The sequence below is a fragment of the Hyla sarda genome, chromosome 4 (assembly GCF_029499605.1).
Source record: "Hyla sarda isolate aHylSar1 chromosome 4, aHylSar1.hap1, whole genome shotgun sequence".
In the NCBI taxonomy this organism is placed as follows: Eukaryota; Metazoa; Chordata; class Amphibia; order Anura; family Hylidae; genus Hyla; species Hyla sarda.
Window position 1 is genome coordinate 356,250,239 of NC_079192.1, and position 27,580 is coordinate 356,277,818.

At 45.3% G+C, this 27,580-nt stretch overlaps 1 protein-coding gene across 1 annotated transcript in view; it reads right to left on the reverse strand.

The window, feature by feature from the left end:
• The window catches only part of DDX46 (DEAD-box helicase 46), a gene marked incomplete in the record, with an annotated part of 414,922 nt that overhangs the window by 162,389 nt on the left and 224,953 nt on the right, over positions 1–27,580 (reverse strand). The window contains 1 exon segment of the mRNA XM_056516636.1: positions 17,225–17,418. Within this exon segment, the coding sequence (XP_056372611.1) occupies positions 17,225–17,418 (194 nt within the window).

A 27,580-nucleotide genomic window follows, 5' to 3' on the forward strand; every position in this document is an offset into this window, starting at 1 on the left:
CTGCGCATTTGAGGCAACATAAAAAATCCCCGATGATTGTGACCCATGACCCATGAGGTCTTTTTTTTATTATTTTTTTTTTTAGATGAAACATTATTTTGGGTAAGTTAGTGGTTTATGGGGTTAAAACTTGGAATGTACTCTGGACTTGGTACATTGGGGTCAAATTATGGAAAATTAAAATAAGGGAAAATTTAGTACTCCATGGAAGTGTGATACTCCCTAAAGCAGTTTTAAATGCAGAGGCCCAGATGATCAGGGCAAGTGTCACATTGAGTGGTGGTGTCCTTTCGAATCCCCCTCTTGTAACACACTCTGCATCTTTTCTGGGTCCGTCCCTTCTTTCCAGTGTGGGGGACTTCACCTGGAAAGTGTTGGCCTGGGACGATCCTGTTATAACTTCAGTTCCTTGGGAAGTCCGGCCTGCTCTTTCCCAGTCGTCAAAGATCAGGACCTTTAGGACTTCTTCTGAAGGAATGTCCCTGTGTTGCTAGCGTGCTGGGACGGTACAAAAGAGTTGTACATGGCAACCTGTACCAAGTAGACTGCAACTTTCTTGTACCATACCGGTGTTTTGCGCATGGCCATGTATGGCTTGAGGACTTCCTCAGAAAGATCAACCCCCCCCCCCCCAATATACCAATTGTAGTACAGAATACAATCGGGCTTGAGGACCGTTTTTGTAGTACCTCGCACAGGGACAGGTGAGCTGCAGTTACCATGAATAGTGGTCAGCATAAGGACATCCCTCTTATCCTTATACTTGACCAGCAACAGGTTTTCATGGGTAAGGGCACGGGACTCACCCTTGGGAATAGGTGTCTGGATCAAAATTAGAGGGAGGCCTCTCTGGCTTTTCCGCACGGTCCCACAAGCGGATGTGGATCTGGCGGCAAGGGATGTGAACAGGGGGATGCTGGTATAAAAGTTGTCCATGTACACATGGTAACCCTTATCCAGCAATGGGTGCACAAGGTCCCAAAAGAGTTTCCCGCTAATACCCAGAGATGGGGAAAACTCTGGGGGTTCAATACGGGAATCTCGTAGCTCATATACTCTAAACTTGTAAGTGTACCCGGAGGTACAAAGTTTGTAGAGCTTCACGCCATACCGCGCCCGCTTCGAGGGAATATACTGGCGGAAGATGAGTCTACCCTTAAAACTGATGAGACTCATCGACCGAGAGCTCGCTGAGCGGTACCTAGGCCTCCAAAAATTTGGCCTCAAAGTGATTGATGACGATCGTTACCTCCCCATAGATACAGTGGGTGATTGGTGGTGTATCCTACACCTCCGATCACCATGTATTTCGGGTCAATGGGTCACCCGGGACCCGCATCAACGGAATCGCAGCAAATCGCAAGTGTGAATTCACTTGCAATTCTCTGCGATCGCCTACATGGGGGGGGGGGGGGGGGGGGGGTGGGCTGAGAATAGGGGCTTATCTGATGACTCCCCTGGGCATTTGCAATGGATGCCTGCTGAATGATTTCAGCAGGCATACCGGTCCAATACCTGCCGGCGCGCTGCGGGGACCGGAATTCTCCATGACGTAATGGGTCCTTAAGTACCAGGGTGTCATGACCTACGCGTATGTCCTTAACGGGCTAAAGTGGTACTCCCGTGGAGGACTTTATTTTATTTTTTTCAAATCAACTGGTGCCAGAAAGTTAAACAGCTTTGTAAATTAATTCTATAAAAAAAATCTTAATCCTTCCAGTACTTTTAAGGGGCTATATACTACAGAAGAAAAGCTTTTCTTTTGTAATTTCTCTGATGTCACAACCACAGTGCTCTCTGCTGTCCATTTTTGGAACTGTCCAGATCAGGAGAAAATCCCCATAGCAAACATATGCTGCTCTGGACAGTTCCTAAAATGGACAGCAGAGAGCACTGTGGTCATGACATCCCGTATATCCAAAAAGAAAAGCATTTCCTCTGTAGTATACAGCCCCTAAAATGTATTGGAAGGATTAAGATTTTTTTAATAGAAGTAATTCACAAATCTATTATTAAATTGGCAAGCGCTGTATCAGACACATTACAAATAAGAATATATTCTTGAAACTGACCTGTATAGGCAGTAGGAGGGGAGAGAGGTCCTGATGATACAGATGGAACTGTGGGCGGTATGAGGGAAGGGCTAGCGCTAGTGAATTTATTTAGCAAGTTAATTCACAAATCTGTTTAACTTTCTGGCACCAGTTGATTAAAAAAAAAAAAAAAAGTTTTCCACATGAGTACCCCTTTGACCTAAGGTGTTTATTTTTATTACTTGGGTTAGATACATCATAATTACAGCATGGGCATGCAGGGGTTATGCTGCAGTTTTATGCTGCCCAATCCGTGAATTATTGGACAGGAAAAATAGTGTAGCTCACTTAGCAAAAAGCCCTACTGTGAAAAACACCAGTATATTTTGTTGCTAAGGGCTGCAGTCTCAATTCAATTAGGATTGCGATATATCGTGCAGCCCTACTTTGTAGTCCATCACCCTCAGCTCCTTTAGCAAGGGAATGGCTGTCTTGGAGGTGTGTTTGGAGTAATTATGCTAGATTACTGCCCTGCTGCCTAGTCTCTGAAGGGAGGAGATCATGCTCCAGGTCAGTAGGTCATATTACATGTGAAATTAATGGTGTCCTCAATAAACTGTAGCTCCCCAGTGCCAGCAGCAGTCATAGCCAAGACCATGACACTCCCACCCCACCATGCTCGACAGTAGGCAAGACGCACTGTTTCTTCTTACTTCTCAAAAAGAACAAAAAGTAGTGTAGCTCACTTAGCAAAAGAAGTATGCCTGAGGTTACTGGTGTTACCTACACCCAGATCGGCCAAATAATAATGGAAAAGGAATAAATGATATAGATATATATATATATATATATATATATATATATATATATATATATAGAAATGCAACCAGTCCTCAAAAGGTATACGAGGAAAGAATATTAGGTCCAGTACAGTACAATATTATATTCAGTTAAACTGGAGTCTAGCGCAGGGCCCTTGCACAGGCTCCACATACAACAGATATGAGTATAAATGTGATGATATGCCAATATGGTCACTATAATAAACAGAATGAATAAAATATTCCCCCCTTTCTATTTCTGGGTTTATTGAGGTAGAAAAACTGAAAATATAATGAAAAATCAGGGGTATCATAAAATAGTCCAATATATGAATTGTGAAAAGTCCGCTATGTTTGTAGATGAGTAGCTCTAAGGGTGCGTTCACACGGAGTAAATCAAGAGTAATTCACGCAGAAAAATTTACGGGCGGAAAAAAAGAATTTTATTTATTTGCGCGGAATTGCGCGTGGAAATGGGGGAGAAAGTAGTAAAGGGTTTTTCAGCAATTCCGCGCGAAAACGATGTCGGGCGGAATTTTTTTTACCATTCACTTCTATTGATTTCTGCTAGGGGATTCAGCTTGAAGAATGAACATGTTCTTTCTTCAAGCGGAACAGAATTAAGCGTAAGAATTCCGCTAGCAGAATTTCCGCAGTATGAACAGGACAGTGGAAAAAACATTAAAGTCAACGGGCAGAGTAGATGTGAATTTGGAGTGGAGAATTGAAGAGAAATTGCTCGAGTAAATTCCTCTTGAATTAATCCTTGTGAATGCACCCTAAGTTAATGCTATGATTTCAAGTTTATAATAAGAGTTGATATATTTTATCAGTTTTTCTATCTCAATATACCCAGAAATAGAAAGTGGGGAATATTTTATTCATTCTAGTTATTATAGGGACCATTTTGGCATGATATCACATTTATACTCAATATCTATTGTATACGGAGCCTGCACAAGAGCCTTGCGCTAGACTCCAATTTAATATATTGAATTTTATTTAACCCCTTAAGGACGGAGGGTTTTTCTGTTTTTTTATTTTCGTTTTTTCCTCATCCCCTTCTAAAAATAATAACACTTAATTTTGCACCTAAAAATCCATATTATGGCTTATTTTTTGCACTACCAATTCTACTTTGTAATGACATCAGTCATTTTACCCCAAAATCTACGGCGAAACGGAAAACAAAAAAAAAAAACATTGTGCGACAAAATGGAAGAAAAAAGCCATTTTGTAACTTTTCGGAGCTTCAGGTTCTGCACACTTCATGACACATTATCTTTATTCTGTAGGTCCATACAGTTAAAGTGATACCCTACTTATATAGGTTTGATTTTGTATTACTTCTGAAAAAAATCATAACTACATGCAGGAAAATTTATACGTTTAAAATTGTCCTATTCTGACCCCTATAACTTTTATTTCTCCATGTACTGGGTGGTATGAGAGCTCATTTTTCGCACAGTGATCTGAAGTTTTTATTAGTACCATTTTTGTTTTGATCAGACTTTTTGATAGTATTTTATGGTATAAAAAGTGACCAAAAATACGCTATTTTAGACTTTGGAATTTTTTTTATTGGGAAAAGGGGGGGCGATTAAAACTTTTATTAGGGAAAGGATTAAAAGAACTTTTTCCACTTTTTTTGCAATGTTATAGCCCCCATAGCAGACTGTAACATGCAATACATTGATTCAATACACTGATCACTGCCATTTCATTCAAAGACAGGGATCAGTGTTATTAACGGTTGATTGCTCAAGCCTGGATTTCAGGCTGGGAAGAATCAATCGCCGATCGGACGCGCAGGAGGCAGGTAAGGGACCCTTCTGCTGCGTCCTAGCTGATCAGGACATCGTGATTTTACCGCGATGGTCCCGATCAGCCCGACAGCTGCCAGGAAGCTTTTACTTTCACTTTAGACGCGGCGATCAACTTTGATTGCCGCGTCTAAATAATTAGTGCCGGACATCAGCCCGATCTGCGATGTCCGGCATTAGCCAAGGGTCCTGGTTGCTTATAGCAACCGGGACCCACCGGATATGCTGCGCGGTCAACTGCTGAGCGCGCGTCATACCACAGGAGACGCTTATGGACGTTCATATGCGTTAAGGGGTTAATAGATGTTATAATATTGTACAGTACTGGACCTAATTTTCTTTCCTTGTATACCTTTGAGTACTGGTTGAATTATATAGAATTTATTCCTTTTTGTTTGTACTTCACAACTGATTGCCACTGCACATGCTCAACACTATCTGAACTAAATAAAGTGTATATTTATGGTCTATTCACACGTACAGTATTCTGCGCAGATTTGATTGCAGAATTTTCTGCTACAGATTTCAATGGAAACTAAATGACTGAACACCGCTTCAAATCCTGCACATCAAATCTATGCAGAATACTGTACGTGTGAATAGACCCTTAGTCAACAAAAACTTTTGATATAATGTAGATAATCCCATTCTATGTATATCTGTAATAAACATTGGTAAAACAATTTGTATATTTTGGGGTCTTTGCAACTATTGCATGTGTGTTTATGAGGAGTCAAAATAAAGGAAGTGAGGGCAGGACTAAGTATGTCATAGAGAGCCTCAGTGCACACGTTCCTGCTTTTCCTTAGTGCACAGAGCCCTGCTTGTCCTGCCCTCACTTCCTGTATTTGAACTCAAAGGCACACATGCAGTAGCTGCAGGGACAAAAATATACACATTTTTTAACAAATGCATATTACAAATATATGGTATTATCTACATTTTATAAAAATATTTGTTGACGACAGGTACTTTAACCCGTACAGGACCTAGGGTGTATGGATACGCCTTCTGTACCTGGGTCTTAAGGACCCAGGGCGTACCTGTACGTCCGTGGTAATTTCGGTCCCCGCCACGCGCCGGGCAGAGACTGGGCCGGGGTGACTGCTGATATTGATCAGCAGGCACCCCGTGCAAATGCCCAGGGGGGTCATCAGACCCCCCCCCCCCCCCCCCATGTCTGCGATCGGCACAAATCGCAAGTGAATTCACTCTTGCGATTTGTGGCCATTCCGGGTCATACGGGTCTATGGTGACCCGGAATATAATGGGAATCGCGGTTGTCTAAGACACCAACGATCCCCCTCTAGCGATAGGAGTGAGGTGGCAGAGGTGCCACCCCTCCTATCTCTGCTATTGGTGATCTAGACGCGACCACCAATAGCAGATCAGGGGCGGGGGGGGGGGGGGGGTTTACTTTTGTTTTCCTCGTTCTGCCCACCCACAATAGGCGGGGCAGGAAGAGGAAACGACGGGGACCGAACGCCGAAGATCCACTTACCAGTCGGTGGAAGCTGCGGGACGGGATCGGCGCGGGCGGCGTGTAGTGCAGCAGAAGAGGAGGACGGCTCCCTGGATCCGACGGAAGCCGGAAAGTTGCCTAGCAACATCTAGAGAGCTACAGTCTGAGACTGTAGCCCTCCAGATGTTGCAAAACTACAACTCCAAGCATGCCCAGAGATGCAGTTTTGCAACAGCTGGAGGTCTACAGTTTAGAGACCACTGCACAGTGATCTCTACACTGTAGCACTCTAGATCTTGCAAAACTACAACTCCTAGCATGCCCACATAGCTGTTTGCTGTCTGTGCATGCTGGAATTTGTAGTTTTGCAACATCTGGAGGTCCACAGTTTGGAGATCACAGTGCAGTGGTCTATGGTGTAGCCCTCCAGATGTTGTAAAACTGCAAATCCCAGCATGCCGAAACAGCTGTCTCGGCATGCAGGGAGTTGTAGTTGCGATCCCTCCAGCTGTTGCATAACTAGATTTCCCAGCATGCCCTTCGGTGATCAGTACATGCTGGGAGTTGTAGTTTTGCAACAGCTATAGGCACACTGGTTGGAAAATACTGAGTTAAGTAACAGAACCAAACTGAAGGTTTTCCAAACAGTGTGCCTCCAGCTGTTTCAAAACTACAACTCCAAGCGTGCATGGTCTGACAGTACATGCTGGGAGTTTTAGTTTTGAAACAGCTGGAGGTTTGCCCCCCCCCCCCCCCCCCCATGTGAACGTACAGGGTACATTCACACGGGCGGGTTTACAGTAAGTTTCCTGCTTCAAGTATGAGCTGCGGCAAATTTTTCGCTGCAGCGCAAATTTCTAGCGGGAAGCTCACTGTAAACTTGCGCCCGTGTGAATGTACCCTAAAAACACTACACTACACTAACACATAATAAAGGGTAAAAAACTACATATACATCCCTTACACTGTCCCCCCAATAAAAATGAATAATGTATTGTACGGCAGTGTTTCCAAAACGGAGCCTCCAGCTGTTGCAAAACAACACCTCCCAGCATTTCCGGACAGCCACTGACTGTCCAGGCATGCTGGGAGTTTAGCAACAGCTGGAGACACCCTGTTTGGGAATCACTGGCGTAGAATACCCCTATGTCCACCCCTATGCAATCCCTAATTTAGTCCTCAAATGCGTATGGCGCTCTCACTTCGGAGCCCTGTCGTATTTCAAGGAAACAGTTTAGGGCCACATATGGGGTATCTCCGTAATCGGGAGAAATTGTGTTACAAATCTTTTACCCCTTATGAAAAGGAAAAGTTGGGGGCTACACCAGCCTGTCAGTGTAAAAAAATTTAAAATTTTACACTAACATGCTGGTGTTGTCCTTTACTTTTTATTTTCACAAGTGTTAAAAGGAAAAAAAGCCCCCCAAAATTTGTAACGCAATTTCTCCTGAGTACGGAAATTCCCCATATGTGGGCGTAAAATGCTCTGCGGGCGCATAACAAGGCTCAAGAGTGAGAGCGCACTATGTACATTTGAGGCCTAAATTGGTGATTTGCACAGGGGTGGCTGATTTCACAGCGATTCTGACAAACGCAAAAAAATAAATACCCACATGTGACCCCATTTTGGAAACTACACCCCTCACGGAAAGTATCAAGGGGTATAGTGAGCCTTAACACCCCACAGGTATTTGACGAATTTTCATTAAATTTGGATGGAAAAATGAATTCAAAATTACCCAAAATTTTTCATTTTCAAAAGGAAACATAGAAAAAAATGGGGTTACAAATTTTGGGGGGCTTTTTTCCTGAGTAAGAAAATACCCCATATGTGGATGTAAAGTGCTCGGCGGGCGAACTACAATGCTCAGAAGAGAAGGAGCACCATTGGGATTTTGAAGACAAAATTTGTCCGGAATTGAAGGCTACGTGTGATTACAAAGCCTCCATAGAGCCAGAACAATGGACCCCCCCCCACATATGACAATTTTGGAAACTACACCCCTCACGTAATGGAATAAGGGGTACAGTGAGCATTTACGCCCCACAGGTGTCTGACAGATTTTTGGAACAGTGGTCCGTGAAAATGAAAAATGTAATTTTTCATTTGCACAGCCCACTGTTCCAAAGATCTGTCAAACGCCAGTGGGGTGTAAATGCTCACTGCACCCCTTATTAAATTCTGTGGGTGGTGTAGTTTCCAAAATGGGGTCAAGTCGGGGGGTCCACTGTTCTGGCACCACGGGGGGCTTTGTAAACGCACATGGCCCCCGACTTCTATTCCAACCAAATTCTGTCTTCAAAAGCTCAATGGTGCTCCTTCTCTTCTCAGCATTGTAGTGCGCCAGCAGATCACTTGATGTCCACACATTGGGTATTTCCATACTCAGAAGAAATGGGGTTACAAATTTTGGGGGTCACTTTCTCCTATTACCCCTTGTAAAAATATAAAATGTGGGGGAAAACCAGCAATTTAGTGAAAAATTTTTTTTTTTCATTTACACATCCAAATTTAGCAAAAAGTCGTCAAACACCTGTGGCTTTTAAGGCTCACTGTACCCCTTGATGTGTTCCTTGAGGGGTGTAGTTTCTAAAATAGTATGTCGTTTCTAAAATAGTATGCCATGTGTTTTTTTTTTTTTGCTGTTCTGGCACCATAGGGGCTTTCTAAATGAGACATGCCCTCCAAAAACCATTTCAGCAAAATTCGCTTTTCAAAAGCCAAATGTGACTACTTCTCTTCTGAGCATTGTAGTGCGCCAGCAGAGCACTTGACGTTCACGCTTGGGGTACAAATTTTGGGGGGTATTTTGTCCTATTATCCCTCTAAAAACTAGCATTTTAGTGGAAAAAAATAAATCATTTACACATCCAACTTTAACAAAAAGTCGTCAAACACCTGTGGGGTGTTAAGGCTCACTGGACCAGTTGTTACGTGCCTTCAGGGGTGTAGTTTCCAAAATAGTATGCCATGTGTTTTTTTTTTTTTTGCTGTTCTGGCACCATAGGGGCTTCCTAAATGTGACATGGCCCCAAAAACCATTTCAGATAAACTCACTCTCCAAAATCCCATTGTCGCTCCTTCCCTTCTAAACCCTCTACTGCGCCCGCCGTACACTTGACATACACATATGAGGTATTTCCTTACTCTAGAGAAATTGGGCTACACATTTTAGGAAGATTTCTCTCCTTTTACCCCTTGTAAAAATTCAATAACTGGGTCTACAAGAACATGCCAGTGTAAAAAATGAAGATTTTCAATTTTCTCCTTCAATTTGCTGCTTTTCCTGTGAAACACCTAAAGGGTTAACAAACCTTTTGAATGTCATTTTGAATACTTTGGGGGGTGCAGTTTTTATAATGGGGTTATTTGTGGGGCATTTCTAATATGAAAGCCCTTCAAATCCACTTCAAAACAGAACTGGTCCCTGAAAATTTTTGATTTTAAAAATTTTGTGAAAAATTGGAAAATTGCTACTGAACTTTGAAGCCCTCGAATGTCTTCCAAAAGTAAAAACATGTCAACGTTATGATGCAATCATAAAGTAGACATGTTGTATATGTGAATCAATATATAATTTTTTGGAATCGATGCAAGTATCGACAAAATTTTACCACTAACGTAAAGTAGAATATGTCACGAAAAAACAATCTCTGAATCAGAATGAAAGGTAAAAGCATTCCAGAGTTATTAATGCTTAAAGTGACAGTGGTCAGATGTGCAAAAAATGGCCGGGTCCTACAGTGAAAATTGTCTGGGTCCTTAAAGGGTTAAGTTCATTGTGGTCTCATCGAACCATAGGACATGGTTTCAGTAATCCATGTCCTTAGTCTGCTTCTCTTTAGTAAACAGTTTTCAGGCTTTCTTGTGCTTCAGTTCTGTAATGACAGCCATGCAGAATAATTTGATACAAAGTGTAGCATACAGTCTAAAGCACTGAAAGGCTGACTCCACCCTTTCAACCTCTGCAGCAACGCTGGCAGCGCTCATTCATCCATTTCCAAAAGACAACATCAGGATATGATGCTGAGTATGTGCACTTAACCCCTTCCCGCTATAGGATGTATCCATACGGGCAAGCGATCTCCGACACTGCCTCGGGCAGCGCAGGAGATCGGCAACGGGACCCGGCTGTTAATCAGAGTCGGAGTCCCGTCGCAGCTGCCGGAGCTGTGATCACGCCGGCCCCGGCAGCATTAAACCCCTAGATGCCGTGATCAATCCTGTTCACGGCATCTATATTGTTAACAGGGGGAGCGCTCTCCCCTGTTCACAGATTGCGGTGCCGCGATACGATCGCAAGTCGCCGTTGGTTGCTATTGCAGCAGGAGGTCAGATCATGACCTCCTGTATGCCTGGTACGGAAGCCTGTGAGATCCAGCTAGAGCATGGATCGCACAGGCTTTAGTGTGTGCAGCTCATCAGGTCGTACTGTGCTGCAGTACAAATAAATAGCAGCATAGTATAACCTGTAAAAAATAAGATAAAAAGTTCTTCAATAAAAGTGTGAAGTGTAATAAAAATATGTCCCTTTTCCAATAAAAGCCCTGTATTATCATCAAAAAAGATCAAAAACACAAATATATACATAATAGGTATTGCCACGTCCGTAATGACGAGTTCTATAAAACTATAATGTAAATTATCCCACACGGTGAACCCCATAAATAAAAATTGCCAATTTTGGCACAAATAGCGGAATAATAAAGATCAAAAGGTAGCATGTAGCACAAATAGGATACCAATAAAAAGTACAGCTCACCCTGCAAAAAATAAGCCCTTACTCAATGGCGTCGGACAAAAAATAAATAAATTACGGCTGTTGGAAAATGAATGGCAGAAAAATAATTTTGCTCAGAAAAGGAAAGAACATAGTAAGCTATATAAAATGAGTACAGCCATAATCGAACTGACTCTCAGAATAAATATAACATCACTTTTACCGCACAGTGTACACCAAAAAAATGTATTAAACGCCAGAAATTTTCCAGTTTTTCACAATATTTTGACGTTTTTCACAAAAAAAAAGCTGGATGTGTCAACAAAAATGCACCACTTATATAAAGTACAACAAGTCAGGAAAAAACTCTCTCAGAATCGCTCTGCTCAGAAAAAGCGTTTCAGTTTCAGGGTCTTGGCAATGTTCTTATAGCCTAGGCCATCTTTATGTAGGGCAACAATTTTGTTTATTTTTTTTTAGATCCCCAGAGAATGCTTTGCCATGAGGTGCCATGTTGAACTTAAAGTGACCAGTATAAGGCTGGGTTCACACTACGGTCGACCACGTTTTTTGCCTGCGGTCGGGAAACCGCATACGGCCGAAAAAGCAGCCGACCGGAGGCTGCGGTTCACTCCGGTCGGCTCATAGACATACATTAACTATGGTTCCCTATACGGCTGAGTGCGGGCGCTGCGATTAAGCCCCGCCCACCCCTCCTCCCAGCCGCATACGGGAACCGTAATGACAAACCGTAGTGTGAACCCAGCCTAAGACTGAAATTGAAAACACAAGGTCTCAGTTGTAAATGAGAAACAGATAACACTAGTCACATGACATCGCGGAGAGAAAATGGCTATTGGGCCCAATTTGGACATTTTCCCTTAGGGGCGTATCCACTTTTGTTGCCAAGGTGTAGACATTAACCCATTAAGGACCCAGACAATTTTCACTGTAGGACCCGGCCATTTTTTGAACATCGGACCACTTTCACTTTAAAGCATGAATAACTCTGGGATTCTTTTACCTTTCATTCTGATTCCGAGATAGTTTTTTTGTGACATATTCTACTTTATGTTATTGTTAAATTTTGTCGATACTTGCATCGTTTCTTGGTGAAAAATTCCAAAATTTTATGAAAAAATGGAAAATTTTGCATTTTTTAAAGCTTTGAAGCTATTATAAGGAAAATGAATATTCCAAATAAATTATATATTGATTCACATATACAACATGTCTACTTTATAACTGCATCATAAAGTTGACATGTTTTTACTTTTGGAAGACATCAGAGGGCTTCAAAGTATAGCAGCAATTTTCCAATTTTTCCCAACATTTTCAAAATCAAAACAGAACTGGTACCTGAAAAATTTCGAAGTGGATTTGAAGGGCCTTCTTATTAGACATACCCCACAAATGACCCCATTATAAAATCTGCACCCCTCAAAGTATTCAAAATGACATTCAAAAGGTTTGTTAACCCTTTAGGTGTTTCACAGGAATAGCAGCACATTGATGGAGAAAATTAAAAATCTTCATCTTTGACACTGGCATGTTCTTGTAGACCCAGTTTAATTTTTACAAGGGGTAAAAGGAGTAAAATCTTCCTAAAATGTGTGACCCAATTTCTCTCAAGTAAGGAAATACCTCATGGGTGTATGTAAAGTGTACGGCAGGTTCACTGGAGGGCACAGAAGGGAAGGAGCGACAGTGGGATTTTGGAGAGTGAGTTTTTATGAAATGGTTTTTGTGGGATTTAGGAAGCCCCTATGGTGCCAGAACCGCAAAAAAATAAATAAAATAAAAACACATGACATACTATTTTGGAAACTACACCCGTTAAGACACGTAACAAGGGGTCAAGTGAGCTTTAACACCCCAGATGTGTTTCACGACTTTTTGTTAAAGTTGGATATGTAAATTATTTTTTTTCCCACTAAAATGCTAGTTTTCCCCCAACTTTTACATTTTTACAAGGGATAATAGGACAAAATGCCCCCCCAAAATTTGTAACCCCATCTCTTGAGTATGGAAATATCCCATGCGTGGACGTCAAGTGCTCTGCTGGCGCACTACAATGCTCGGAAGAGAAGGAGTCACATTTGGCTTTTGAAAAGCTAATTTTGCTGAAATTGTTTTTGGAGGGCATGTCGCATTTACAAAGCCCCTATGGTGCCAGGACAGCGAAAAAAAACCCACATGGCATACTATTTTGGAAACTACACCTCTCAAGGAACGCAACAAGGCATACAGTGAGCCTTAACAGCTCACAGGTGCTTGACGACTTTTTGATAAAGTCTGATGTGTAAATGAAAAAAAAAAAAAATTATTCTTCACTAAAATGCTGGTTTTCCCTCAAATTTTACATTTTTACAAGGGGTAATAGGAGAAAATGACCCCCAAAATTTGTAACCCCATCTCTTCTGAATATGGAAATACCCCATGTGTGGATGTCAAGTACTCTGCTGGCACACTACAATGCTCAGAAGAGGAGGAGCGCCATTGAGCTTTTGGAGACAGAATTCGTTTGGAAAAGAAGTCGAGGGCCATGTGTGTTTACAAAGCCCCCGTTGTGCCAGAACAGTGGAACCCCCCCCCCCCCACATGTGACCCCATTTTGGAAACTACACCCCTCACAGAATTTAATAAGGGGTGCAGTGAGTATTTACACCGCACTGGCGTTTGACAGATCTTTGGAACAGTGGGCTGTGCAAATGAAAAACAACATTTTTCATTTTCACAGACCACTGTTCCAAAAATCTGTCAGATACCTGTGGGGAGTAAATGCTCACTGTACCCCTTATTACATTACATGAGGGGTGTAGTTTCCAAAATGGTGTCACATGTGGGGGGGTCCACTGTTCTGGCTGTATGGGGGCTTTGTAAACACACGCGGCCTTCAATACCGGACAAACTTTCTCTTCAAAATCCCAATGCTTCTTCTTCTCTTCTGAGCATTGTAGTGCGCCAGCAGAGCACTTTACATCCACATATGGGGTATGATCTTACTCAGAAGAAATGGGGTTACAAATTTTGGGGGTCTTTTTCCTATTTTTACTTGTGAAATGAAACATTTTGGGTAACACCAGCATTTAGTGAAAAAAAAAAATGTTTTTTCTTCATTTTTCCATCCAACTTTGAAGAATTTTCATTAAACACCTGTGGGGTGTTCAGGCGCACTACACCCCTTGTTACGTTCCGTGAGGGATGTAGTTTCCAAAATGAGGTCACATGTGGGTATTTTTTTTTTTGCGTTTATGGCAGAACCGCTGTAAAATCAGCCACCCCTGTGCAAACCACCAATTAAGGCTTCAAATGTACATAGTGAGCTCTCACTCCTGAGACTTGTTGTGCGCCCGCAGAGCATTTTACACCCACATCTGGGGTATTTTCGTACTCTGGAGAAATTGAATTACAAATTTTGGGGGTCTTTTTTTTTTCCTTTTACCACTTGTGAAAATAAAAAAAGTATGGGGCAACACCAGCATGTTAGTGTGAAAAAAAATAAATAAAATTACACTAACAGGCTGGTGTAGCCCCCAACTTTTCCTTTTCATAAGGGGTAAAAGGAGAAAAAGCCCCCCAAAATTTGTAGTGCAATTTCTCCTAAGTACGGAAATACCCCATATGTGGCCCTAAACTGTTTCCTTGAAATACGACCGGGCTCCGAAGTGAGAGCGCCATGCGCATTTGAGGACTAAATAAGGGATCGCATAGGGGTGGACATTGGGAATCACTGGCGTAGAATACCCCTAACAGGGTGCCTCCAGCTGTTGCTAAACTCCCAGCATGTCTGGACAGTCAGTCGCTGTCCGGAAATGCTTGGAGTTGTCGTATTTGCAACAGCTGGGGGCTCAGTTTTGGAAACACTGCCATGCAATAAGTTTTTCCTTTTTATTGGGGGGGGGGGGGGGGGGGACAGTGTAAGGGGGTGTATATGTAGTGTTTTACCCTTTATTATGTGTTAGCGTAGTGTAGTGTTTTTAGGATATGTTTGCACTGGCAGAGGTTTACAGTGAGCTTCCTCCCAGAAATTTGCGCTGCGGCAAAATTTACCTGCCAGCTGTTTCAAAACTACAACTCCCAGCATGTACTGAAAGACCGTGCATGCTGGGAGTTGTACTTTTGCAACAGCTGGAAGCACACTGGTTGGAAAACCTTCAGTTAGGTTCTGTTACCTAACTCAGTATTTTCCAACCAGTGTGCCTATACCTGTTGCAAAACTACAACTCCCAGCATGTACTGATGCTGGGAGATGTAGTTATGCAACAGTTGGAGCTACGCAACTACAACTCCCAGCATGCCAAGACAGCTGTTTGGGCATGCTGGGATTTGCAGTTTTGCAACATCTGGAGGGCTACAGTTAGAGACCACTGCACTGTGATCTCCAAACCGTGGACCTCCAGATGTTGCAAAACTACAAATGCCAACATACACAGACAGCAAACTGCTGTGTGGGCATGCTAGGAGTTGTAGTTTTGTAAGATCTAGAGGGCAGTATAGAGATCACTGTGCAGTGGTCTTTAAACTGTAGACCTCCAGCTGTTGCAAAACTGCAAATCCCAGCATGCCCAAACAGCTGTCTGGGCATGCTGGGAGTTGTAGTTTTGCAACATCTGGAGGGATACAGTCTAGAGACCACTATAGTGGTCTCAGACTGTAGCCCTATAGATGTTGCTAGGCAACTTACCGGCTTCCGTCGGATCCAGGGAGCCGTCCTCTATTGCCGCACGACATGCCGCCCGCGCCGATCACTGAAGACTATCGCATACCGCCTATTGTGTGTGGGCAGAAGGGGAAAACGAAAGTTAACCCCACCGCCCCTGATCTGCTATTGGTGGTCGCGTCTAGACCATTAATAGTAGGGATAGGAGGGGTGAATTCACTTGCGATTTGCGCCGATCACCGACATTTGGGGATCTGATGACCCCTCTGGGAATTTGCACAGGGTGCCTGCTGATCGATATCCGCAGTCGCGGCAGGGACCGAAATTCCCACGGGCGTACAGGTACACCCTGGGTCCTTAAAACCCAGGTACAGAAGGCGTATCCATACACCTTGGGTCCTGTACAGGTTAATGGCTGTATCGAGTAATTTTGAAGGAAAAAGCTAAATTAAAAACAGTATTATACAGGCTGTGAACTCACTACATTGTAGCAGAATAATTGCTACAGTGTTGTCACATTAAAAGATATAGGGTGGAAATTCATCAAAACCTGTTCAGAGGAAAAGCTTCGGTCTAAGGTGCCCATAGCAATCATTCAGATCGCTTCTTTCATTTTTGAAAAGGCCTCTAAAGTGATATGATTGGTTCTATGGGCAACTCTGCAACTTTTCCCTTGGACAGGATTTAATAAATCACCATAATGTTTACAAAAATTTCAGACGTGTACTCATTCTTACATAGTGTATTCAGTGCGTACTCACCTGTGATATACTTTTAAGGGGTACTCCGGTGGAAATGTTATTTTAAATCAACTGGTGCCAGAAAGTTATACAGATTTGTAAATGACCACTACTATTTAAAAAATCTTAATCTTTCCAGTACTTATCAGCTGCTGTATACTACAGAGGAAGTTCTTTTCTTTTTGAATTTCGTTTCGGTCTAAGGTGCTCTATGCTGACACCTCTGTCCTTGTCAGGAACTGTCCAGAGTAGAAGCAAATCCCCATAGAAAACCTATCCTGCTTTGGACAGTTCCTGACAGAGGTGTCAGCAGAGAGCACCGTAGACAGACAGAAAAGAAATTCAAAAATAAATAATCTTTCCAGTACTTATCAGCTGCTGTATATTACAGAGAAAGTTATTTATTTTTGAATTTCTTTTCTGTCTGTCTACGGTGCTCTCTGCTGACACCTCTGTCAGGAACTGTCCAAAGCAGGATAGGTTTGCTATGGGGATTTGCTTCTACTCTGGACAGTTCCTGACAAGGACAGAGATGTCAGCATAGAGCACCTTAGACCGAAACGAAATTCAAAAAGAAAAGAACTTCCTCTGTAGTATACAGCAGCTGATAAGTACTGGAAAGATTAAGATTATCTTTTAATAAAAGTAATTTACGAATCTGTATAACTTTCTGGTACCAGCTGATTTTAAATAAATTGTTTTCCACCGGAGTACCCTTTTAAGTCTGAGAGTCTTATAGACATACAAAGAAAAAGTGACTTCTGCTTCACACACAAACCCATGTGTGAAATGGCTAGTCATAATTGAGTACAATGGGACCAGAGCCAGGTGAATACATGGGAAACAAAGCAGCGCAGTGAGATGGGAAGGCAGCCTCTTCCTGCTATTGCCTCATATAAAATAACATTTAAGGCTGAGGATTCCTTTCATTTACATTAGATTTATATCAGATGTCACTGACCTTATTTCCAGCTCTGCCTGTACGTCCAGCTCTGTGCACATAATCTTCATAGTGATTTGGACAAGAATAATTTATCACCAAGATCAAATGCTTAACATCCAATCCTCGAGCTGCCACAGAGGTGGCCACTAGGAGCTTGCACACACCATTTTTAAAGTCACTGATAATGCTATCCCTGTCATACTGATCAATGCCTACAAGAAATGAAGAAAAATGTTACATTCAAAAAGTTAAGATTTAATATAACGTCACTTGAAAGTTAGGACATGAAAGTTGGACATTCACTTAAAAGCGTTACAGTTCGAAAACTCTTTTCCCATTTAATACTTTCCTAAAACTAAGCATTTTCCTAATATACTTCATATAAAAATGTGATTGTTAACCACTTAAGGACTCAGGGCGTAGCTCTACGCCCTGAGCCCAGTCCCGGTGTGAAAAACGGGGTCACACCGTGACCCCGCATCACACCGGGTCGATCCCGGCTGCTAATCATAGCAGGGACCCTGGGCTAACAGCATCGATCGTTGTGCCGTGCAATGTTAACCCTTCAGACCACCGCATCTGAAAACAAAAGTAAACGTTTCCAAGCAGCTCAGTCGGGCTGATCGGGACATCGCGATGAAATCGCGATGTTCCGATCGGCTAGGACGCAGGCGGAGGTCTCCTTACCTCTCTCCGCAGCTTTCGATCGGGGTTTGATTGCTCCAAGCCTGAGCTACAGTCTTGAGCAATCGAGCCCCTATCTAACTGATCCATGCAAAGCTTTGGCTTTGCAGGGATCAGCATAGGAGATCAGTGTGTGCAGTGCTATAGCTCCCTCTGGGAGCTATAGCACTGCAAAAAACAAGTGAAAAATAAAGTTAACAAAAAGGTCATTTAACCCTAAAACATATGTGGTATGGCCGCATGTGAAAATGCCCGAACTATAAAAATATATCGTTAATTATATCGCACGGTCAATGGCGTGCGCGCAAAAAAATTCCAAATTCAAAAATAGTGTATTTTTGGTCACTGTTTATATAATGAAAAAATGAATAAAAACTGATCAAAAAGTCTGATCAATACAAAAATGGTACCGATAATATCAGAACATGGCGCAAAAAATTAGTCCTCACACCGGGCCGTACACGGAAAAAAAAAAAGTTATAGGGGTTAGAAGATGAGAATTTTTAACATAAGTTTCCTGCATATAGTTATGATTTTTTCCCGAAGTACGACAACATCCAACCTATATAAGTAGGGTATCATTTTAACCGTATGGACCTACAGAATAAAGATAAGGTGTTATTTTTACCGAAAAATGCACTGCGTAGAAACGGAAGCCCAAAAAAGTTACAAAATGAAAATTTTCTTCAATTTTGTCGCACAATGATTTTTTTCCGTTTCGCCTTGGATTTTTTGGTATAATGACTAATGTCACTGCAAAGTAGAATTGGTGGCGCAAAAAATTAGCCATCATATGGATTTCTAGGTGCAAAATTGAAAGCGTTATGATTTTTAGAAGGTGATGAGGAAAAAATGAAAATGAAAAAAAACGGAAAAACGCTGAGTCCTTAAGGGGTTAAAGATGTGAAAAAATGTTTAAAAAAATAGCTACTAGTCTTTCTCTTTAATTTTGCAAATGAACTGTGGAAATCAAGACTTTTTGGTTCATAAACAAAAATGAGATTTTTTAGGCTTACCGTAAAATCTCTATCGAAGAATCCATTGGGGGACATGCTGCTGTCTCTAGGAGGCTTGACACTATGGTAACCAAAAAGTCAGCTCCTCCCAGCAGGATATACCCGCCTACAGGCCACTGAGCAATTCTGTTTAGTCTCAAAGCAATAGGAGGAGACCGACAGGTCAAAAAGGAAAAAAAACATGAACTGTCCGAGAACCAGAAGAAAAAAATAACTGAACACTCCCTCTGATAGATAACCGAAAAGGAACCCCAGAAAAGGGCGGGAGCTGTGTCCCCCAATGGAACCTTCGAGAAAGATTTTACGGTAAGTCTAAAAAAAACTCCTTTTCTCTACCGGCTCCATTGGGGGACACAGACTGAGACGTACCAAAGCCGCCCCTTGGGTGGGCAAAGATAAAAAAAAAAAAAGGTCAGGCAGTCGGCTGCCCCACATTACGGCCCAGACTATCATCAGCCGACGGGAAAGTATGAACCTGGTAGAATCTCGAAAAAGTGTGCAAAGACGACCAGGTGGCCGCTTCACAGATCTGCAAGGCCGAGGCCTTGTTTCGGAGAGCCCAGGATGCTCCCACAGAGCGGGTGGAATGAGCCAAAACCCTGAAGGGTGGGGTCTTCCCTTGCAGCGTTAAGCTTCCGAAATAGCACATCGGATCCACCTAGAAATGGTGGCCTTGTAAGCAGGCTGTTCCTTCCGACAACCTTCCGTAAGGACGAAAAAAAACAATCGCACTGACGAAAGGAAGAGGTGACAGAAAGATAAGTCCGAACAGCCCGTACCACATCCAATTTGTGGAGCAGGCGCTCCCTAGGATGAAAAGGAGCGGGACAAAAAGGACGGAAGGACGATGTCCTCGTTGAGATAAAAGGCCGAAACGACCTTAGGTAAGAAAGACGAATCTGGCCTGAAAACAAGCTTGTCCTGATGAATTATCAGGAAAGGAGGACGGCAGGAAAGAGCTGCCAGTTCAGATACTCTCCTAATGGAAGTAATAGCTGTAAGAAAAGCCATTTTCCAGGATAGCAGGCGAAGGGGAACCTCCCTAAGAAGCGCAAAGGGTGCGTCCTGAAGAGCACCTAGAACTAAGTTCAAGTTCCAAGGGGGAGAAGGGGACCGGTAAGTGGGGGGGCAGCATGTGCCACGCCCTGAAGGAAAGTCAGGACATGCAAATTGGAAGCCAGAGGACGCTGAAAGAGAATGGAACGGGACGAAACCTGACCCTCAATGTGAGAGCCAGCCCTTGTTCCAACCCCGACTGCAAAAAGGAGAGGAGACGGGAAACGGAAAAAGGTAGCCATGCGAGGCCTTAGCATGGTGAGAATTACTTGGGAAGAGAAGCCGTGGGCCCTTAGAACCGCTGTCTCAACCGCCACGCCATCAAATGCAGTGACAGTAAATTGGGGTGGCAAAGGGGACCCTGTGACAGTAGGTCTGGACCAAGTGGAAGACTGAACGGAACGTCGTCCAGAAGCCAGACCACGTCGGCGTACCATGCCCTTCGAGGCCAGTCTGGAGCCACCAGAATGGCGGGGACTCCTTCCGCCTTGAGCTTCCTCAGAACCCTGGGAAGGAGGGGGAGAGGAGGGAACAGGTAGGGCAGTACAAAGCCTGACCACGGAATTACTAGGGGATCCACGGCAAGAGTCCCTGGACTTTGACTTAAACGTCGGAATTTTCCGGCTGTGTCGAGACGCAAAGAGATCCACGTCTGGGGACCACCAGAGGTCGCAGATCTGCACAAACACCTCCGGAGGAAGAGACCACTCTCCGGGGTCTGCTTAGGACCGACTAAGGAAATCCGCTTCCCAGTTGAGCACTCCCGGAATGTGAATTGCCGAAATGGCTGGAACTACTTGTTCCGCTCAGAGGAGGATCTTTGTCACCTCGGACATGGCCGCTGAGCTGCAAATGCCGCCCTGCCGATTTATGTACGCTACAGCCGTGGCGTTGTCCGACTGGACACGGACAGGGTGGCCCTGAAGAAGGGACTCCCAATGTTTCAGACAAAGATAAATCGCCCTCAGTTCCAGGATGTTTATGGAAAGAAGGGCTTCTTGGGGAGGCCAGAGGCCTTGAACCGTCAGATCCCTGAAAACACCCCCCAGCTCAACAGGCTGGCATCAGTCGTGACCACCTGCCAGTGGAGGGGGAGGAAGCCACCAGCGAGGGAGGGAAGCGGAGCCACCAGTGCAGAGACCAACGGGTCCGGAGAGGGAGAGCAATCTTGCGTTCGAGAGAGAGAGGGGACCTGTTCCATTATGCAAGAATCGCCAGCTGAAGAGGACGGTAATGAAACAAAGGGTACGGCCTCCATGGCTGCCACCATCCGATCCAGGACTTCCATGCAAGTACGGATGGTGACCGGGGATGGTATCGGGAGGGAGCCGACTCCCAACAAGAGGGCCAGACGTTTGTCCGGCGGGAGGCGAATCCGAGCCGAGGCCGAGTCGAACTGAAGCCCCAAGAAGACCAGAGACTGGGTGGGGGAGAGAACGGACTTGTCTCTGTTGACCATCCACCCGAAGCGACAAAAGGTCTGAAGAGTGAGGCTCACATTCTCCAGATCCTGGGCTCTGGTGCAGGCCTTGATGAGGAGGTCATCCAAGTAGGGTATCACCGAGACCCCTCTTGACCGTAACAGAGCTACCACAGGTGCCAGAATCTTGGTAAAGACTCGTGGCGCTGTAGCCAGACCAAAGGTGAGAGCCACAAATTTATAGTGACCTTCCGGAACCGCAAAGTGGAGGTACCGCTGGTGTCCGGGAAAAATTGTAACGTGGAGGTAGGCATCCTTGTCCACCGAGGAAAGAAACTCCCCTTGATCCATAGATGCCACCACCGAACGGAGAGATTCCATTCGGAAATGGCGGATAAGATGTTGGTTGAGACATTTGAGATCCAGGATTGGCCGCTCAGAACCATTTTTCTTGGGAACCACGAAAAGATTGGAATAAAAACCCTGAAAGCGTTCCCTTGAAGGAACTGAGACAATGACACCCTGGACGAGAGGGGACTGAAGAGCCTCCCGAAATTCCCTCGCAAGTGAGGGAGACCGGGGAGCACAGGACTGAAAAAAAAACTATCCCTTGGAAGGGAGGCAAATTCTATCTGGTATCCGTTTAACACCACGTCCCTGACCCAGGAGTCCTGAATGTGCGTGGTCCAAACATTTTTGAAAGAGCAAGAGGCGACCTCCCACCCGAGAAAAAGCTGCGGGTGGGGGAGTCCCTTCATGCCGAAATGGGTTTGCGGTTGCCCAATTTGGCCGCAAAAGGGTAGGAACGGTTGGTGTCAGACTTCCAAGAGGGACGAGCCTTGAAAAAGGGAACCTTCTTGTCCCGTGGAGGCGCCTGGCTGGACCCCTTAGAGGGGCTAGACGTCCGAAAGGAAGAAGACTTTCTGCGGAAGGAAGTGCTAGACTTGTTTTGAGGAAATAAAGAGCTCTTGCCACCTGTCGAATCAGAGATAATCTCATCCAGGCGATTGCCGAAAAGTCTGGAACCGGTAAAAGGAATCTCGGTGAGAGACTTAGATGCAGCGTCCGCGTTCCAAGTTTTAAGCCAAATGGAACAATGGAGGGCCACTAGATTACCGGTGGCAAAGGCAGCGCAGCGAGCTGAGTGCAAGGAAGCAGAACACAGGAAGTCTCCAGCTATCGAACATTGGAGGGCCAGAGCAGACAGTTCTTCTGGGGGAGAACCCGAAAGAATGCCCTGACGGAGTTGTGAATGCCAAACCGAGAGGGCCTTAGAGACCTAGATGGAGGCGAAGGCAGGAAGCCAGGAAGAACCCGCTGCTTCAAAGGCATACTTCGCTAATGACTCAACCTTTTTGTCTGCTGGATCCTTGAAGGCAGCTGCATCCTCCAGCGGTAAAGTAGTAGCTTTAGAGAGGCGGGAAACTGGAGGCTCCACCGACGGAGAGGAAGTCACTTTGGAGACAAGGTCCTTAGTGAAAGGATATCGCGATTGGACTTTTCAGTCCCTGAAACTTCTTCTCAGGGTGCTTCCAGGCATATTCTACAATGGTCTCAAATTCAGCGTGAGAGCTGAACACTTTGGGTGCCGGCCGGGCACAATGAAAGGATACTTCTGGAGCTGCGTCCGAAGTTCCTGGGTCCACTAGGTTAAAGGTATCTCTTATGGCTATAACCAATGAGTTCACCATGTCCACTGAGTCCGAACGGTCCTCCGAATCGGAAACCTCGACCGCTAGCTCTCCAGGAAAGTGCGAACCAGTAGAGGCGGCCCTGGAAGAGGGAGACTCCGACCTAGTACGTGGCTCAGGGGAGCCAGAACGGTGACCACGGGAACGTCCTCTGAAAGAGTGACGCGTGTGGCCCGAAGAAGCGGTCGGGCGAGACCTGCGAGAGGAACACCCGCGTCTACCAGAAAACTCCTGGGATGAGTCAGAGGAGGCACCCCTATTACGCTTATGGGAAGTGTAGGGAGAAGAGGAACGAGACCTTCTGAGGGCCGGTGAAGGGTAGATCTCTCCAAGGCAGTCACCACAGAATGGGAGACCTGTGCCAAGTCGGATATAGACCGGGAGAGGGAGGAAACCCAGGCTGGAGGGGCGGCCGAACCCACCGGGTCTGAAGGGGCACATGGGGGTCTGGGGGAGCAGTGGAGCAGGCAGAACAAATGGGTTCAGCAGAACCTGGAATTTTTGCAGAGCAGTTTTTTCAAGCGTAATGGGTAACTAATATACCCAATATCTGCTTAGAGGGAGGAAAATTTCTGGGCACGGACATAAAAAAATTAACAGTTTCACCCAAGTCTATGTTCCAAGGCAGCTGCTGTGAGGAGAACTCCGCACCGTGCTGAGGGGAGAGAGAAAAGCCGCCGGCCAATAGGAGGAAGAGGCTGGGTCAGAGGCAAGGGGCTCTGTGATTGGCCCCTGCATGGCCCCAACGCGCGCATAGCGCTGATTGGTGGCTATTTTGCGCTGGAAAAGCGCTAATGCGGCCAGGTGGGCGGAGCTAATGTCAGCCGGGCCGCCGAAGAGTACAGCGACTCACTCAGCAATGGCGCCCGCTCCAAACCCCAAGCGCACACGCGGCTTGTAGTGAGTTCCTGTGCGCCTGGGGACAGAGCGGGCGAAGTGCAGTCGGCAGCCGTGGCTGCCGAAAGTGAAAGTAAAAAGGCGCACACGCCTGCAGGGAGAAGTCTGCGGCACGTGCACCATAAAACACACATTTTAAATAAAGTGCCCGCTTACTGTGTAGAACCATTGCTCCCCCAATAATAAAAAACAATCCCCCTGTAGGGTATCCCCAGGCCAGACTCAGCTTCTGTAGGGTAGGGCCAAAAACAGGGGTCTCCAGCTGTTGCAAGACTTAGGGAGAGAAAGATACTCACCTATGTTGAAAAACTTACCTAAAGAAGTCTTCAGACTGTAGGCTTCAGTCAGCATTTTCAACTGCGGCAAGCCAAGCTCATAGCGAGGCGAATAGGGAGGCAGGGGGACCCGGAACCGTGAGGTTCAACCCCAAGCGCTGACCGTTGGCAAGAGGGGGTTAACAGTATATCCAAGATGCCTGCCACCTCTCACAATGGGGAAACAATGAACCGCAGTTCCTGAGTCCCCAACTGAAAAAAGAAATAAAAAGGAATAAAGAACACATTCCCTAATCCTAAAAAATAAAAAATATGAGACCTGGTCTGGAGAACACCAGACCAGTGTCCACCTCCTTAAGACACTAAGCAAAAACTGAATTGCTCAGTGGCCTGGAGGCGGGTATATCCTGCTTGGAGGAGCCGACTTTTTGGTTACCATAGTGTCAAGCCTCCTAGAAACAGCAGCATATACCCAGAGTCTGTGTCCCCCAATGGAGCCGATAGAGAAAAGATATTTAGGACCATTTTTATATGCAATTTATATGCAAAACAGCCTCCAGCTGTTGCAAAACGACAACTCCCAGCACACGGCCACGCTAACTGGGTTACAACGGCTGCTGTGTATACGCAGCTGAAGGCGGAGAGGTGAATGCTGGCTGGCTAATTTAGTTGGGACCTGCAAGTTTACCCTCATTCTAAACCCCTTAACCTGTTCAGGACCCAAGACGTATGCATACGTCTTGGGACCCTGGTACTTAAGGACCCAGGACATACGCATACGTCCCGATTCATTCCGGTCTCCGCCGCTCGTCGGGTGGAGATCGGAACTGGATGCCTGCTGAAATCGTTCAGCAGGCATCCAGGGCAAACGCCGAGGGGGGCCATGTCGGCGATAGCCGCAAATCACTGCTGAAATCACAACAGCGATCTGCAGCGATACCGGGCTGATCGGGTCTCTGGGACCCGACCGCCCGGTAATTTTGCATGATCCCAGTTGTCACAGACAGCCAGGACCATGCTGAAGTATAGGAGCGAGGTGGCAAGCCTGCCACCTCCTTCTATACCCTGCAATTCCTCGGTTAGCTAACCGACCAATAGCAGGGGGGGGAGGGCAGTTACTTCCGCCTGGCCCCTGGAAGTCCGGAGAGAACGGGAGGAAGACCGGAGGATGCGGCGGGGGAGTGGTGGGGCCTGGCCCCGGTACTTACCTCGTCCCTGAAGACCCGGATCCCGGCGACGGAGACTGCGGCAGCGGCGACAGGCGAGTGGATCGTAGGCGGCGTCGCGGGACCTTTGCAGCAGTCCAGACCGCCGTAAAGAGATCTGGACTGCTCCATCTGGTCCCCTTACACTACAACTCCCAGCATGCCCAGACAGCCCTTGGCGTCTGGGCATGCTGGGAGTTGCAGTTTTGCAACATCTGAAGGTCCACAGTTGAGACCACTGTGCCCTTCCAGATGTTGCAAAACTACACATCCTCAGCATGCCCTTACTGTCCAGGCATGCTGGGAGTTGTAGTTCTGTAACATCTGGCCCTTCAGATGTTGCAGAACTACAACTCCCAGCATGCCTGGGCAGTCTTGGCATACTGGGAGTTATAGTTTTGCAACATCTGGAAGGGCACAGATTGGGAACCACTGTATTAGTGGTCTGCAAACTGTAGTCCTCCAGATGTTGCAAAACTACAACTCCAAGCATGCTGGGAGTTGTAGTTCGGTAACATCTGGCTCTAAAGATGTTGCCGAACTACTACTTCCAGCATGCCTGAGAATGTTTGGGAGTAGTGGTTTTGCAACAACTGGAGGCCTACAGCTTGGACACCACTACACAGTGGTCCCCTAACTGTTCTCCTCCAGCTGTTGCGTAACTACTACTCCCAATATTCCCTTCGGCTGTCTGGGCATGCTGGGAGTTGTGGTTCTGGAGGTTCCCCCCCCCCGTGAATGTACAGGGTACATTCACATGGGCAGGGGCTTACACTGAGTATCAGGCTGCAAATTTGCGATGCAGCAAATTTTGCGTGGCAGCTCCAACTCGCTGTAATCCCCTGCCCATGTTACTGTACCCTAAAAACACTACACTACACAAAATAAAAGAAAAAGTAAAACACACTACTATACACATACCCCTACACAGCCCCCCCTCCCCAATAAAAATGAAAAACGTCTGGTACGCCACTGTTTCCAAAACGGAGCCTCCAGCTGTTGCCAAACAACAACTCCCAGTATTGCCGGACAGCCGTTGATTGTCCAAGCATGCTGGGAGTTTTGCAACAGCTGGAGACACCATTAGGGGTATTCTACGCCAGTGGTTCTCAATGTCCACCCCTATGCAAATCCCTAATTTAGGCCTCAAATGCGCATGGCGCGCTCACTTTGGAGCCTTGTTGTATTTTAAAGCAACAGTTTAGGGCCACATATGGGGTATCGCCATACTCGGCAGAAATTGCCTAACAAAATTTGGGGGCTTTTTCTCCTTTAACCCCTTATGAAAAGGTGAAGTTGGGGTCTACACCAGCATGTTAGTGTAAAAAAATAATTTTTTACACTAACACGCTGGTGTTGCCCTATACTTTTCAATTTCACAAGAGGTAAAAGGGAAAAAAAAAAACCAAAATTTGTAATGCAATTTCTCCCGAGTACAGAGATACCCCATATGTGGGCGCAAAGTGCTCTGGAGGCGCACAAGGCCCAGAAGGGAGAGTGCACCATGTACATTTGAGGTGATTTGCACAGGGGTGGCTGATTGTTACAGCGGTTTTGACGAACGCAACAAAAACAAAACCCCACATGACCCCATTTCGAAAACTACACCCCTCTCGGAATGTAATGAGGGGTGCAGTGAGAATTTACACCCCACTGGTTTCTGACAAATCTTTGGAACAGTGGGCTGTGCAAATTAAAAATGTTGTATGGCCCACTGTTCCAAAGTTCTAACAGACACCAGTGGGGGGTGGGTGGGGGGGTAAATGCTCACTGTACACCTTGTTACGTTCCTCAAGGGGTCTAGTTTACAAAATGGTATGCCATGTGTTTTTTTTTTGCTGTCCTGGCACCATAGGTGCTTCCTAAATGCGACATGCCCCCCAAGCAGAATTTGCTCTCAAAATGCCAAATATGACGACTCCTCTTCTGAGCATTGTAGTTCGCCCGTAGTGCACTTCAGGTCCACTTATGGGGTACCTTCATACTCAGAAGAGATGGGGTTACAAATTTTGGGGGGTATTTTCTGCTATTAACCCTTGCAAAAATGTGACATTTGGGGGGAAACATTTTAGTGAAAACATTTTTTTTTTACATATGCAAAAGTCGTGAAACCCCTGTGGGGTATTAAGG